The sequence below is a fragment of the Aythya fuligula genome, chromosome 2 (assembly GCF_009819795.1).
Source record: "Aythya fuligula isolate bAytFul2 chromosome 2, bAytFul2.pri, whole genome shotgun sequence".
In the NCBI taxonomy this organism is placed as follows: domain Eukaryota; kingdom Metazoa; phylum Chordata; class Aves; order Anseriformes; family Anatidae; genus Aythya; species Aythya fuligula.
The window spans coordinates 108,564,655-108,578,500 of record NC_045560.1 but is presented as its reverse complement, the minus strand read 5'-3'; the positions used below and the strand labels follow the sequence as shown (position 1 = coordinate 108,578,500).

Here is a 13,846-nt window from a genome sequence, read left to right as displayed (position 1 = left end):
TTTCAAAATAGATTATTTCCCTGGAAGATCGAATTTACAATCTTCTGCTGATTGAAATGTTTAAGTAGTGATTGATGAAATAAAAATGAGGCAGTTTGTGCAGCTGTGAGTGTGCAGGCATCTTTCCACAGGATCTTTTCTATCCCTCGCCATCTCACCTGCAGGATATGCTTCCATTTTTCACCCCCAGCTCTGTGTTTCTACCTCCCCCTCCCCGCTCCCGCCCCAACCTCTCCCCCCCCTTTGTGACTCCTTAAATTCAGGTGAGAAGGTGTGATTCAGAGGTTTAGAATAAAGTGCGCCATCTACTTTAGGAAAAAAAAAAAAGTAATAAAAAGAGGGGAATCCGAGTCATAGCTCCTTTCATCTTTTATGAGGAAGACGGCAGAGTCCAAAAGGATCACCCTGCATGACTGAAATTTCCAAAATCCCCTGCGGTTTGATATTGCTGTACACTAGGTAACAGGCTAGCTTTAGATCAACTAAAGGTTGTGAGTGGGTTAAATGGAGCGCCTACTGTACAGGAGCGCGTGTGCATGGGAGTCTGAGCGCCGCGTTTATTGGTTTCAAACAGAAAGAGGATCGCACTCGTTTACATGAGGCAAGGTGGCAGCATCAGTACATGTGTGACAAAGCATCGTGATGACATGGGCAAACCTTCAGGAAGCGAGGGTGGTTAGAGGACACCTCTTGGAGGACCGACAACTACGCCACGGCGGTGGGATTCATCGGGGTCACCGGGACTGCGTACAGAGAGAGGGGAGGGAGGGGTAAGGGGAGAGAGCAGAGAGAGGAGGAGGTACAAATACTCGGTGGTGGTGACCTGGAGCAGGAGCCTAGAGGGGCAGATTGTACAGGAGACTTGTCTTGCCAGAGAGAGTCCTCCTGGTCGGATCCCTTCATAGCCTGGTCTGGGCTTCGGGGATGTATATCTCAATGCTTTCGGCGCTCTCGGTGGCTGAGTTCTGCCGGACGGACGCCGCGCGCTTGGCAGCCATCAGCCGCTTCCGGGCCTCCTGACGCTGCGAGCTCTCCAGAGAGCGTTCCCGGATGAGCGGCACCTGACCTTTCGATGGCTTCTTTGGCACTGGAGGAGGGACCCTTCTCTCCTGATCAAAGCAGAAGGTTAATGGCATTATACAGCTTCTCAGGGAAAGGCGGGAAAAACTAGGACGCGTCAGTAGTTAGAACACACATTTTACCTACGGTCTGTTAGCTCCTATCTGCCCTTTAGTCTTCAGTGAACTGGCTAGAAACTGAGCTAGAGAGGAGAGCGTCTCAGGCGCGGCCTTGTACCACCGGCACCGCTTCACGCGGCTGAGGAATAAATCCTGCTCTCTGCAGCGCGACCCCGGGGGGCCCCGGCTCCTGCAGCTCTGTTAACAAGCCCGGCTGACCGCAGCCGGCACCGCCGGGATGGGGCCGAGATGTGCACATCACCTCACCCCCCAAAAATGGCACCGAGGCAGCGTGAGGTGGTCCCGCGGCAGCACTGGGACGTGGTGGGCTCGGCATCCCACCTGCGGCTGTCAGCTAGCTGCCTGCGTGTGGTTGGTGCTTCAGGGTGATAACCATCAAAAAAAATAACAACAAAACCAGATATTCACGTACATATTTCATAGAAACTTAGTAGCCTGCTCCCAAGTCCCCTGCTTCAGGTCTGCCTGTGCAAGCTGATATAAACCCTGGCCTCCTGCTAAATAGGCATGCCACACTACAGCCAGCTCTAGCTTGAAAAACTGGTAGGAAAAAATTAAACACCATGAAGAGAACATGCATTAATCATCACGGTGGTGGCTAGCTCCAGATACGCGATTGACAAGGAGGACTTTTATGTACAGCCTGGTGCGTGGGTACAAAAAAAAAAGAAAATCAGAGCGGGATCTTTCCTGAAAAAGAAAAGTGTATTCAGGTCTGAATTTCAGGCGTCCACAAAGACTTTGTCAAGTTAATTAGATTGTCTTTTAAGTTACATCCCCTTCCAACTGTGAACACGGCCTCTGAACGAAGGGATTTTATCACACTACAAAGGTCCCATTCTGCCCTTGCGTTTTCTCTCATGCTGATCACAACAGCGTCCACGGCTTGAAAGATAAAGGTGCTTAGTTACACTTATTCATACTTTGCTTTTTCTCTCCATCCAAGGATTAATCTATGCTGCTTAAAAAGGACCCAATGGCAAAGGCCAAAGGCGATTGCAAATATCATTTCCACAGAAAGTTTTTTCTTTTCTTTTTCTTTTTAAGAAATGAAATGTTCTGTTTCATTTATAATCATAGACAAATGCTCACTGAACGAGGAACACAGTCAGTGTCATTCTTTAAAATGTGTAATCTTTACCTGCCTACCATAGGTCTCTTCCTTCAGCACTACTTAACGTCCTTTAACCCATTATAGTCTTCTTTTTGTTGGAAACTCTTTGAAATGTTTTTTAGAAGCAAACAAAAAGCACAGCTTTTAAAGGAAATCTCTTGTTTCTTACTGCCACAATTAAAAACACTTGGCCTACCCGCTCGACTAGATACGCTAACGAAAGACCATACACCAGCGTTTCTGTGCATGCACATTTGGCGTTTTTAACTTCCTTTTCCGACAGATATTGGGAAAAAAATAAAAAAAAGAAGATAAGAAAATGACTTGCCTTCAGTACCTCGGGCTAGGAAAACACATTCCCATGCATCCCCCTACAAAACACTAGGTGTGCACAAATGGCGTGAGCATGGCACGACTAAGTCAGGAATGAATGAGTATTTAGTCTTGACCGGAGGAGGGAGAGTGCTACCAGCACTGCCTTTGCAAACTTCCTGCTGCAAGATTAACGGGGTTCATTATCGTTATTGTTATCTGTCCAAAACAAAACACCGATTTGGTCATTGGGAGCGAGCTAACCATGAGTTCGGGGGGCCCAGACATCTGGCTGAGCCACTGTACCTCTAGGTCTTGTCCCCCTCCTTCTGGCATCCCTACCTGCTTGCTCTACTCATTGGTACCAGACCAGCCACAGAAAGTCTAACAGAGAGTCAGCCATCAAATTACATACCTACAGGAGCACAGCAGGGCATTAGACTGTTGGTTCCTCTAGGAACAGACCTGCCCTTTAAGTACCTGCTGAAACATTTGTGTATTTTGGCTCACCCCAGCGCTGTTCGTCTTGATGTGGATTGTGAGGAGAAAAATAAGGCAATGGTGCTGAATGAGAATGGGAAGTGAAATGTGGCTCACACTTGGAGATGTGTTTGTTTTTTCATGGTGACAGAAGAAGACTACATTTAAATAAAACCCCCAAAGCTCCAGATGATTTTTATGCTCTCTTGGATAAACAGCACTACCAGCCAAGTGGACCTGTTTATGAAATCATCCATTAAAAACAAACAAACAAACAAAAACCAAACCAAACAAACAAACTAAAAAAGAACAATAACAACAACAACAAAAAAGATGTGGAAATTCTTTCATGTGACATTTTGGAAGGCATATTTTTGATATTGCTCTGTTTGTAATCTGGTTACCAAAGTCAGTGATGGTTACAGTGCTTCCCTATTTTTTTCAGTAACACAACCTAGAACTCTTGCTATATGCAATAATATGAACCGTAAATGTGATTTATTTAATTTTAAGAATCAATATATAAGGCAGTTCCTTCCAACGATTGATCGTCTAATATGATTAAATGTAAAGCTTAACAAAGTACCACATTCCCATTATCCGATTCACAAAGACAGATTTGGTTTAAAAATATGCCTGAAACATATTACAGATAATATCCCAGATGATTATTATGTAAACATTGTCATTACAATGAAATTAATTTGATATGAGCTTCATTTCACATTTTTAACGTCAACGCTGTAACACAGAGGCCTATTTAATTTGTCCAGTATTTGTGCAGGGTTTTAAATGAAGCATACAAAATCTACAATGTTCTACCTTCTTGTCATGAGGATCCATCTGTTTCCAATTATTGGCCTTTAACTGATGAAGTTCATCAAATTTCATACTAATATTTTCTATGGACAACTGCAGCATATCCCAAAACCCTGCTAAATCCTGGGAGGTCGGCCGTGGATGTGCATTAGGATTCTGTACAACAGAAGAAGAAAAAAACAACAGTTGGGCTTTAGTACCTCTTAATGTAAAGCATTTGTGCAAATGGTTATGAATCTTGCTAGGAAAGCAGTTTCAGCAGAGAGAGCCATCAAGGAGACATGAGAGAGAAACCACAGCGAGCACTGATTGGGTTTTTATTTGCAAAGGGGCTGTGACAGCATCAAGCCACTGTGCCCCCATGGGCTTGTGGACACCACCCAGTGGGTTCAAGGGTGTCATCCTGATAACACTGAAATCAATTGCCAGCCTCCTCTTCACTTTGACGAGGAAGGATTCCCCGCTATATTGATGCTTGCAGGAACACTGGGACCTGTGAAAGCGTACTGTTGCTGCATGTACACACAGTGCTGGACAGATGCACAAACACTTCTCCCACACAATCTGAATCTAAAGCCTACAAAAAGCCACCATTTCACGTAAAATCACTTGTCATACTCCTCAGACCATTTTTTTTTTTTTTTTTTTTTTTACAAGAATAATCTCTGCAGGATGAAAAGCTCTGAAGAAAACACATAGAAGCACAGCAATCTTTTTTTTTTTTTTTTTTTTTTTTTTTTCAGGCTCATTTTTGGGAAGAGTGATATGCCAGACACACTGCTGGCCCACAGCTGGTGGGCCCTGGGCCTTGAGAGAGGCAGGACAGCCACGGTACCTCTCTCTCTGCACCATACATATCAGCTGCATCATGCTGGATGTGCCATGCAGGGCTTGCAAGTGGGCGCAGTTCATCTTCACCTTCAAGCTCATGGGCCTCAAGAGGAATCCTCATTGCCCAGTGAGCCCAATGTAGTGAGGCTCCTAGCTCTGGAAATTTTGCATGCGCAGTAGGCATATGCGAAGTGTATAAATACATAAATTATTATTAGCCTCCTGAACGTTGTTTTACTTGGTTCCAGTGTCACTTTATGCTTAGGTTTTCTTCTTCACCTCAGGAACAACAAACCTGAGAATATCCTAAGTTTTGCTTAGGATACTTCTATTTGTGATTTTCACCTCAACACTGACAAATGATTTTGGTAGCATGGTTACACCGCCGAAGCAGCAACTGTAGAAAACTAAAGTATATATTTTCAGATGCATAAGGAGAGTAGAGATTATATCTGCATTCTTAGTTTTTCAGTGCTTGGGCAGGTTGCTCATTGTTGGCTTTACAGAGATGCACAACCACTTTTTTTTTTTTTCCTACTAAGAATCAGAAGGCTTGCTCAAAAAGAAATTATTTCTGTTACATTCACTCACTGCAGGCAGATTTTGGTTTGGGTATGGATTTTCAAGAGTGCATTAAATGGAGAAGACAGCCACCTCATTGTGCTGAGTACCGCAGGGTTTGCTTTCCCTGTTTTGTGATGACAGAGCATAACACTTTGTGATTTCTGTGCTTCTAGGAATTTATACCAAAACTAAGAATTAAATGTATCTATTGTGCAGGATTGTTAATTAAAAAGTAGAAAAACTTTTGGAAGTGCTGCTGTTTTACGGACAACTGTTTTAGATACATGGTATGAAATATTTATCATCAGGAATATCATTGTGATACCGCCACTACTAATGGCATAAAAATAGCAAATACTACTAATAATAGCAGTAGCATATACCAGTTGCATACAGTAATAATTATTATAACATACTGGCTCTTTGCCCTTTTAGCACTTGGGAAAATTACTTTTATCTCTTTTGCTGTTGAGGTGTTGGAGTACCAGCCACCAGTCTTCAAGGCCTGATTTCCTGGTATTTCTGTCTTGCTGAATAGAGGCGGCATTAGGATTACGTGAGACTTCTGGTCCACCCTGACAGACCCCAAGATGGCACCCAAAAATCTCCATGCCCACACCAACCTGAACTCAGGGGTGAAGGGACAGATCTAGCTGCAGAACTTCAGTGATATCTCACCCAAAGCTTTTTGTCTTTCTTTGTTTTAAGGATCTTAAACTATTAGCAAAACTCATGCTGACTCCACTGAGTTTGACGGTGTCACTCCCCAATTCATACCAATTCCTTTACTGGGAGAAGTTGTAGACCCTGCTAGTCAGAAAAGGTCTACTTCAGGTGATTGTCTTCAGAGACAGTTCCTCTGGCAGTAAGAGTTACACAACAGTATTTATCAGAAAAGTTACATACCAGGTTTTCTTCGCAAAGTTCTCTGAACTGGTAAAATTTCTGGGCCATAAGGAGCTGGGCACTGCCCACCGCAGTTCGGATTTTCCCTAGAACTGAGAGAAAAAAGAGGCGTAAGTCATGGTGTTCTCCTTGCTGCAGCCAACCAAAAGCCTACAAAACGAGAAGAGAAAGCTGTGCAGGAACCAGCACTAGGTTTCCTAAAGAGTGTTGTCTCTCAGACATGGGTTATTGGCAAGATGATAATGCTGAGGGCAGATCTGCACTAGGCCAAAGTAGGCTGCAAGGGCTCTCAGGTCAGCCTGCACTGGCAAAATATTAATCTGTTGGTACAGCTGCCTTTCATTCTTCAGTGAAACAACTTCCAGCTGGCACAGAGCACTTTCATGGCAGTACAGGTGTGACTGATCAAAAGCTTTTGCACCCTGCATAGAAAGCACACAAGATATTGCACCTCCGAACAACACCGGGACACAGGCTCAGGCTGTGAACACAAACACAGCTTCCTGCAGCATGGCATGCAGCTTTCCAAAACTGTCATCAAGCACGCAGTTCGGAAAACACTGCTTCTACCAGCATCTCTGCCATCTTGTGCAGCAACGTGATGCCTTGTTTTCAGGTTTAACTGAGTGTTGCTTGATGTGAGCCCTGGAAAGGGATTGAGGAATTGAGGATTGTAATACACACAGATAAATCTCATCCAGACCCTTTGAGTTTTTTTTTTTTTTTTCCCCCATGAGCAGTATCAGAAGTGGCTTCCGCTGTTGAATGCGGGTACCCAGACACTCTTCAGGGAGCACTCACACCCTGGCCTCTTCTCCTCGCTGGTCCTAGCCTGTCTCTTGCACTGTCTGGAGCAGCTCTGTACAGAGGGTGGATTAGTGGTGGTCTCCTCCCTTTCCCTGCCAGCTGAAATAACTTTCTATCTCCCAATTCTTTGGTTAAAAAGATATTTAATTTTTCACTTAATTTAATTAAAAATAAAATAAAGCAAACAAAGAAACAACAAACCACTTCAGTGAAAACCATGAATGGCAACCATTGTGTCACCATTTTCACCACTTCTGCTCACAGATCCCTGCAGTACCCGCTGTCCCAGACATCAGATAAGTACAGCAGCTTTTCCATGACAATTCCACAGTGGTGATGGAGGGACAGGAAATACAGAGACCTGAAGTGGGCTGCTCAGGGTGAGTGAGTTGCTGGCAGAGCTCGAAGAGATACTAGTCCTAAACTCCCACTCTTTGCATCATCCCTTAGGCACAGTCACTTTTTGTGTAAAACCTGTCACAAAGGTGTCAGAGCTCCACTGGAAAATACTGCTGAGTATTCTGATGGAAAGGAAAGGAAAGGAAAGGAAAGGAAAGGAAAGGAAAGGAAAGGAAAGGAAAGGAAAGGAAAGGAAAGGAAAGGAAAGGAAAGGAAAGGAAAGGAAAGGAAAGGAAAGGAAAGGAAAGGAAAGGAAAGGAAAGGAAAGGAAAGGAAAGGAAAGGAAAGGAAAGGAAAAAGAAGAAAAGAAAAGAAAAGAAAAGAAAAGAAAAGAAAAGAAAAGAAAAGAAAAGAAAAGAAAAGAAAAGAAAAGAAAAGAAAAGAAAAGAAAAGAAAAGAAAAGAAAAGAAAAAGGGAAAAAAAGAAAATAGAAAAAAAAAAAAAAGCCCTTCTTTTTTGGGGTCTTGCAGTCCTGTGACCAGCTGCAACACGTGTTCGCATTGTGTGACCAGAATGCGGCCGTGCAAGGCTTGGTAAGAGAAAGGCATCTCCCAGGGATTCGCTCACGAATCACACGCTAAGCAAGCTGGCACAAACACCCACCGCGAAGCGAAACCAGACGCACAGTAGTGGGAAATCTGTGCTCTGCTCCTTAAGGGCAAATGGCTTTTCCGTCAGCAGCCTTAAAGCTCACTCCTTAAGGAAAAGTGGGATGTGGAGTTCATTTATACGCTAGACATACAAAGGAAAGAGAAAAAAAAAAAGTGTGTGTGTGGGGGCAGGAGAGAGTCTTTTCACATTTTTGGGGGGAGCTATAGGAAAGAGCTCTGTGAACACACACAGAGCCCAGACTTTCATTTTGTTCCCAGAACTCGGCTCAGCGCTGCCAGGAAATCGCCGTGAGCTGGAAGATCCACCAAGCAGAATATTTTCAGCATATTGCGCAGGGAGTTTTGCACACAACTCTCATTATTGTTAGCAAGGCTTGCGTGTCTAATTCTATGCGCACAGTACTGAAAATGGACCCCTTGGTGTGTCTAGTCATTTATGCAACCCAATATGCAAACCACTCAACTGAAAGGGCTCTTCAATAGTAGGAGGAGCTTCTCCGCGAGCTTTCATGTGGTTCCCATTGTTATGAAAACTCTTCCCACTGAGTATATTTGGGAACAGCTGCCTCATCTGGAGCTCGGCCACTCTGACGCTTCCCAAGACTTGGGAAGGGGAGAAAAACAGTCTCTCAGCTTCTCGGGAGGGGAAAACAGATGAGACAGGATCCTCCTGGAAACCTGCACTAACCGAGCGGCGGTCACATCCCGAGCACCAGCAGATTTAAACACACCTTGCTGGCAGTGGATGGGAGCATGCCCCTTCCTCTGGGGGAAGAAGAGCTTAATATTCAGAGATCTCAGCGGAGGGAGAAGGAAGTCCTTGTCCTTGGCTGCCTAGCGACTGGCTATTTGCCGAAAAACCATCATCCCAGCTGACTGTGGGATGCATGCTGATGCTGTTCCCTATTGTTGCCACTTCTGCTGTAGCCGCGGCTGTATCTAGTCAAGTGTCACTGATTCCTCGCCCCTCCAGAGCAAGCAGTCTGTTAATGTGCAACCAGTCAACAACCAACTCTGTTACGGAAGTTAGGAGAAAAAAAAAAGGGGGGGGGGGACACACAAAGAATGTGAAAGACTGAAAGGAATCTCTCCAGAAGGCACAAAGCCTTATCAATAGCCACAGCTCTGTTTCCAGACGCGTGTTGCTTTTAGTGTTTTGAGGCAGAGTGCCCAGTTTTCTTACTCAGTCAAAACCTCCAGTGCCAAAGAGAAAGGCCAAGGTGTAGTAAAATAAAAAATCGAAACAGCCCGACACTTTCTTAGCAGAAAATCCTGAGAGGTTTGAAGCCATACACTGAAAAAGTAAATGGAATTGCAAAATTCCATCCAAAATGCATCATAAAAGAACCAGAGAGAGCAAGGGGAACAGCACAAATACATATAAACATTCAAATCGATGTTTTCAGCTAATAGGATACCAACAAAATACATAAAACCAAGTAACAGCAAAGAATACCAACCCATCAAGATGCAATCATAACAGATTTAAACACCTATATAATGTTATTCATGCCTGCTTTCTTTTCCAAACAGGGTTATCCAGCAAACTCAGCACCGTCGGATCTGAATGCCTTCCAGTAATGCATGAAGCAATGTTATTAACATCCATCATATGCTTTGCTGTCACCCCGTCCCCAGGGGGAGAAGCATGTACCGCAGTGTTTTTGTTTTCACAGTCTGATTTTTATTTATTTATTTATTATTTTTTTGCTTTGCTTTGACCTCTCTTCCTTGTAAATCCAGTTATCTCCTGTAATGACTTTTAAGAAATAGACAGTCATGTCTATTTTGGAAGAACTGCTTTTTTTACAGCTGTTTTGATCCAATTCAGTTCATCTGGAGTGCCTCCTTGCTATTATTGCTGCAGACCAGAGGCCACAGAAAGTGATTGTGGGATAGACATATGGCGGGAAATTTCCTTGTGTCCCTTAGCCCCTAGCCTGTTGCCCTTTTAAAACATAATGAAGTATAAACTTAGACTATGTGCTGTTCAAGCAGTACGTGGTTGCTTCTCTTAGTTCTAAAAATTGCATGGGACCTACTGTGGGATGGTATTGTTATAAGTATCCGCCCTAAGTTTTCATGGGAAAAGAAATGAAAAGGATTTAAAACGCAAGCAAAGAACTGGTGATATCGGCACCTGCCCCACCTTGGAAGGAGACTGTGTATGTCACAAGGAAAACAAAAATGCGGAAAACAGCTAAAACAAAGCAAACCGAAGTGATGTGAAAAGTCATCATATAGGAGCCAGGGGAGTTTTGGAGGAATGACCACCTTTCTGGGTCTTAAAGCACCAACCAATCTCTTTGCATTTCAACTTTGCCACCATGCCCTGGGGGCCTAAGGAGCAAGGAAGGAGGCAGGCAGGGCTGTGGCTGGCAGGTGCTCCTGGTGGGACAACACCTGGCTGGCCGCAGGGCGAGGACCAAGTGTCAGGAGCAGTGGCAGGGGTGGCAGGCACCCGGGCTGACATTTGCCTTGCAGATGTTAGCTGCGCACTGTGCATATGAAGCAACCCTGCCATAGAGCTGTCACAATCCATTTCCCAGCCAGGATGGACCAGCGTTTTAGCCTATTCATCCCGACAGAGCTACATTTAAATAACGCCAAGCATGACAAAAGCCAGGAAATTCAGAGTTAAGGCTACTGCTCAGGTTTTAAGCCCAGCTATTAAGGAGAAAACAGCCAAATGGAGCAAACTTTGGAGCAGGCAGTCCTTGCTTTGAGTCATATTTACTTATGGGAGTGATCTCATTGAAATTAATAGGGCTGTCTGCATGAGTAAATGCTATTCACTGGGAGTAAAGCAGTTTCCATGTGCTCTCCGACTTACTTGGCTTCTATTAGCACACTTCACGTTTTTTCCCTAGCTACGTCGTTTCACTGCTTGTGGATTTCTTTTTTCTCTGCCAGCCTTTGGACGCCGGCAGGGCTGCCGGCCCGGAGCTGGCTTTCCTTGGAGAAACGCCGGTGTGTGGAGAAGTCCCTTCCAGGGAGAAGTGAACATGGGAGCAGGAGGAGGAGGGCGAATAGGGTGTGTGACCAAAGGTGGGCAGCCGGGGGCTGTCGGTCAGGCTTGTGGCTGTCCCTGCATGAGGCTGCTGTGATCAGGATGTCCTGCTACCACCCTGGGGATGCAGTCAAAACAAAACAAAGCAGCAGAAAGCACCCAAACCGTATCATTTGCTAGAATTGGCCGAATTTAGACTCCAGTCTGAAGGTTTTCACAGATTTGGAGCCAAGCTCTGCTTGCAGGCTAGTCCAGGGGAGTACAACCTACACACAAGGCAGTGAGCGACATGTCTTGTCAGAGCCTTGGTTTTCCATTTCAGGTGTTTCTTCACCAGCCTGCCTCTCCTTGCCACTAAACCCACACCATGGCAGACTTGTGGTGAATCAGGCCCGCTGTTTGCTTTCGATGGTTATCTCAGCACAGGAGTTACATTACAGCACTGCACGGAAGGGAAGCGTGCCTGCCAGTGCTCACAGCTAGCCTGCCGGCTCTGTCGGAGACCCGAATGCCCCACACAAATCCCAAACAACAGAAGGAATCCAGCAAAAGCCAGGCCAAGCTGTGGGGTTATGCCGCTGTGAAATAAAGAGGTCAGCTGCTGCCTGCTAGCAGCTCTGCGAGGCGAGCCAGACCTGTTGCTGCTAATGCTGCATCTGTATGCATTAATTGCTGGGGAGGCTGAAGCAAAAAGTCGTCCACGCCAGCAGCCAGGCTCTGACTGAACAGCATTTCGCTGGGCAGAGGTGGGCGGAGAGAGCGGAGGGGAAGGAGAACAAAACAAAACAAAACAAAAGGCAAATGCTTGATTTCACTTGAGGCCTGATCCAATGCTTCAATCAATTCTTATAGTGTGTTTAGCCTCACATCTGTAATTAACTAATTAATTTATTTTTTTTAATGAGAGCACTGGAGTTTGCAGACAACACCCCTATACCAATAAAACACACAGAAGCCTTATCAGGTACCCTAGCCTGAAGTGTGAGTGCTCTTCACCTGCCTGTTACACACGCTACAATTTTATCAGAAAATTATTTCAGATAAGACCAGAATATACCAGACAATAAATAATTTAGGGTGCGGGGGGAGCCGTATTTCTCCCTATACTGGCATTTCAGCGGGCAGCCACCGCCCCGCAGCTTGTTTTTATACACAGCACCAGACTCCATTCCTGGCTCGAAGCGTTCGGGCCCATCTGGCAGATTCGTTCCCAGCTAGATAATACCCCACGTCTCCCCGTAACACACCAGCTACTGTCAAGCAGCAGCGAGCCGGCTCCCCCGGACAGCTGTTTCGCACAAGGGCCGCATTGTCTGCAGGCAGCGCGGATCGCTTTACGGGGAGCGCCGGGGGAGAGAGCCCTCCGTCAGCTGCCGCGGCATCCAGAAAGCCTCGCTCGTCGCACGCTGACATTATTTGGTTATCTGGCCAAACACGTGCTGTGGATGGCAGGTTGAAACAAAGGATGCGCTCCCTGCCCTGGTTGTGTTTCATCAGCTACACCGAACCGCACGCACCTCTTCTCTCCCCCTCTTCAAAGTTTGTAGATGTATAAAAAAGGCATAATTTGGGGCTGGGTTTGTAACAACCAAGCTTTTGTTTCTGGCGCTGCCGAGCGGGCCGCGTGGCCCCACCATATGCTTCTCCTTGGCACCAGGTAGAGTGGGACGTGCCGAGCCCTGTGGGAGGCAGCTGCCCTGTGCCGGAGTGGCCAGCAGCATCACGCCAGGATTGGTGCCTCAGCAGGGGCTGAGCAACGTAGGCGACCCTTTTCCTCCTCCTGCTTCCAGGAGAAGTGCTGGGCAGAAAACTCCAGAGGGGGAACAGCCTGCAGGACACGTATCGTGTGTGCTATGAGGGGCATTGGTAAGAGCCAGCCCGGCTATGCCTTTATCTCCCTCACAACAGACTTCTCTCACTGACGGTTAAAAGAGCTTTCAAACGATCTTATAGCAAAGGGAGAAACTTCTGCACACAGACATACACTTTCTGCATGTATCAGCCCTGTAAAATCCATGTCCTTTGCCTAAAGTGAATAGCTCCTTCAGTGGACACGTAAAATATGTAGCCCTTTCCACTATTGCTGGTCATTGTGGCAAAGAGAAAGCCAGTGGGTTTTGTGGCTTGGACTTCCAAATGTTTTGTAATTTCCTATTTTATTATGTACTCACGCATCAGTTTCAATCTAAATTCTCTTAGTTCATGGCTTTATTTCTCACATAGTAACAAAAGAAAACCTTTGCATTCTGGTACATGTTCAATGAGATTTTTGAATGTATTTATAATGTAAATTAAAAATGAGATTAAAATACTCTAAAACTTGGGGAATCTGGTTGTACTTTGAAGGTTAATCCTTCTGTATTTTCCCCCAGAGGAAATAGCTAACCTATTATATAATAGAAAATTTGTAGAAATAGAAAAACTGAATGTACATGTTAATGTAAATGCTAAGGTTATCTCATACTTTCCATTAGAAGTCAATTTCCAGTTGCTTACAGTAATGTCTAACTATTTAAATCAAACTTCTCTATGGTTATTTCCTACACTAGGTCAAATGGAAAGTTTCAGCAGAAATGGATTATCCATTACTAATTATTTAAAACCTACATTTTTTTGTCAGTGTTGATCCTTTTCCTTTCATAAATCAAAACCTTCACACCTCAAAAGAATTACAGATGAATTTGAATTTTGGTAGAAGGAATCCTGGAGCTGAAGTTGTAGGAGCTCCAGTTGTAGGAGTTTTAGGAGTTTGGTAGGACTTTATTTTGGGGTTGTAAAAGTGGTATTTGCTATA

The 13,846-nt window shown here is 45.0% G+C and overlaps 1 protein-coding gene across 5 annotated transcripts in view; it reads right to left on the bottom strand.

The window, feature by feature from the left end:
- Positions 1-283: 283 nt before the first annotated feature.
- The window catches only part of DLGAP1 (DLG associated protein 1), a 412,639-nt gene continuing 399,076 nt past the window's right edge, over positions 284-13,846 (bottom strand). For all 5 annotated transcript variants that reach the window (XM_032181814.1, XM_032181816.1, XM_032181815.1 and 2 more), the window contains 3 exons: positions 6,226-6,317; positions 3,928-4,080; positions 284-1,109 (listed from right to left, as the gene is read on the bottom strand). In XM_032181814.1, coding sequence (XP_032037705.1) covers positions 900-1,109; positions 3,928-4,080; positions 6,226-6,317 — 455 coding nt within the window. In that variant the 3' untranslated portion in view covers positions 284-899. The remainder of the gene's footprint in view (positions 1,110-3,927; positions 4,081-6,225; positions 6,318-13,846) is intronic.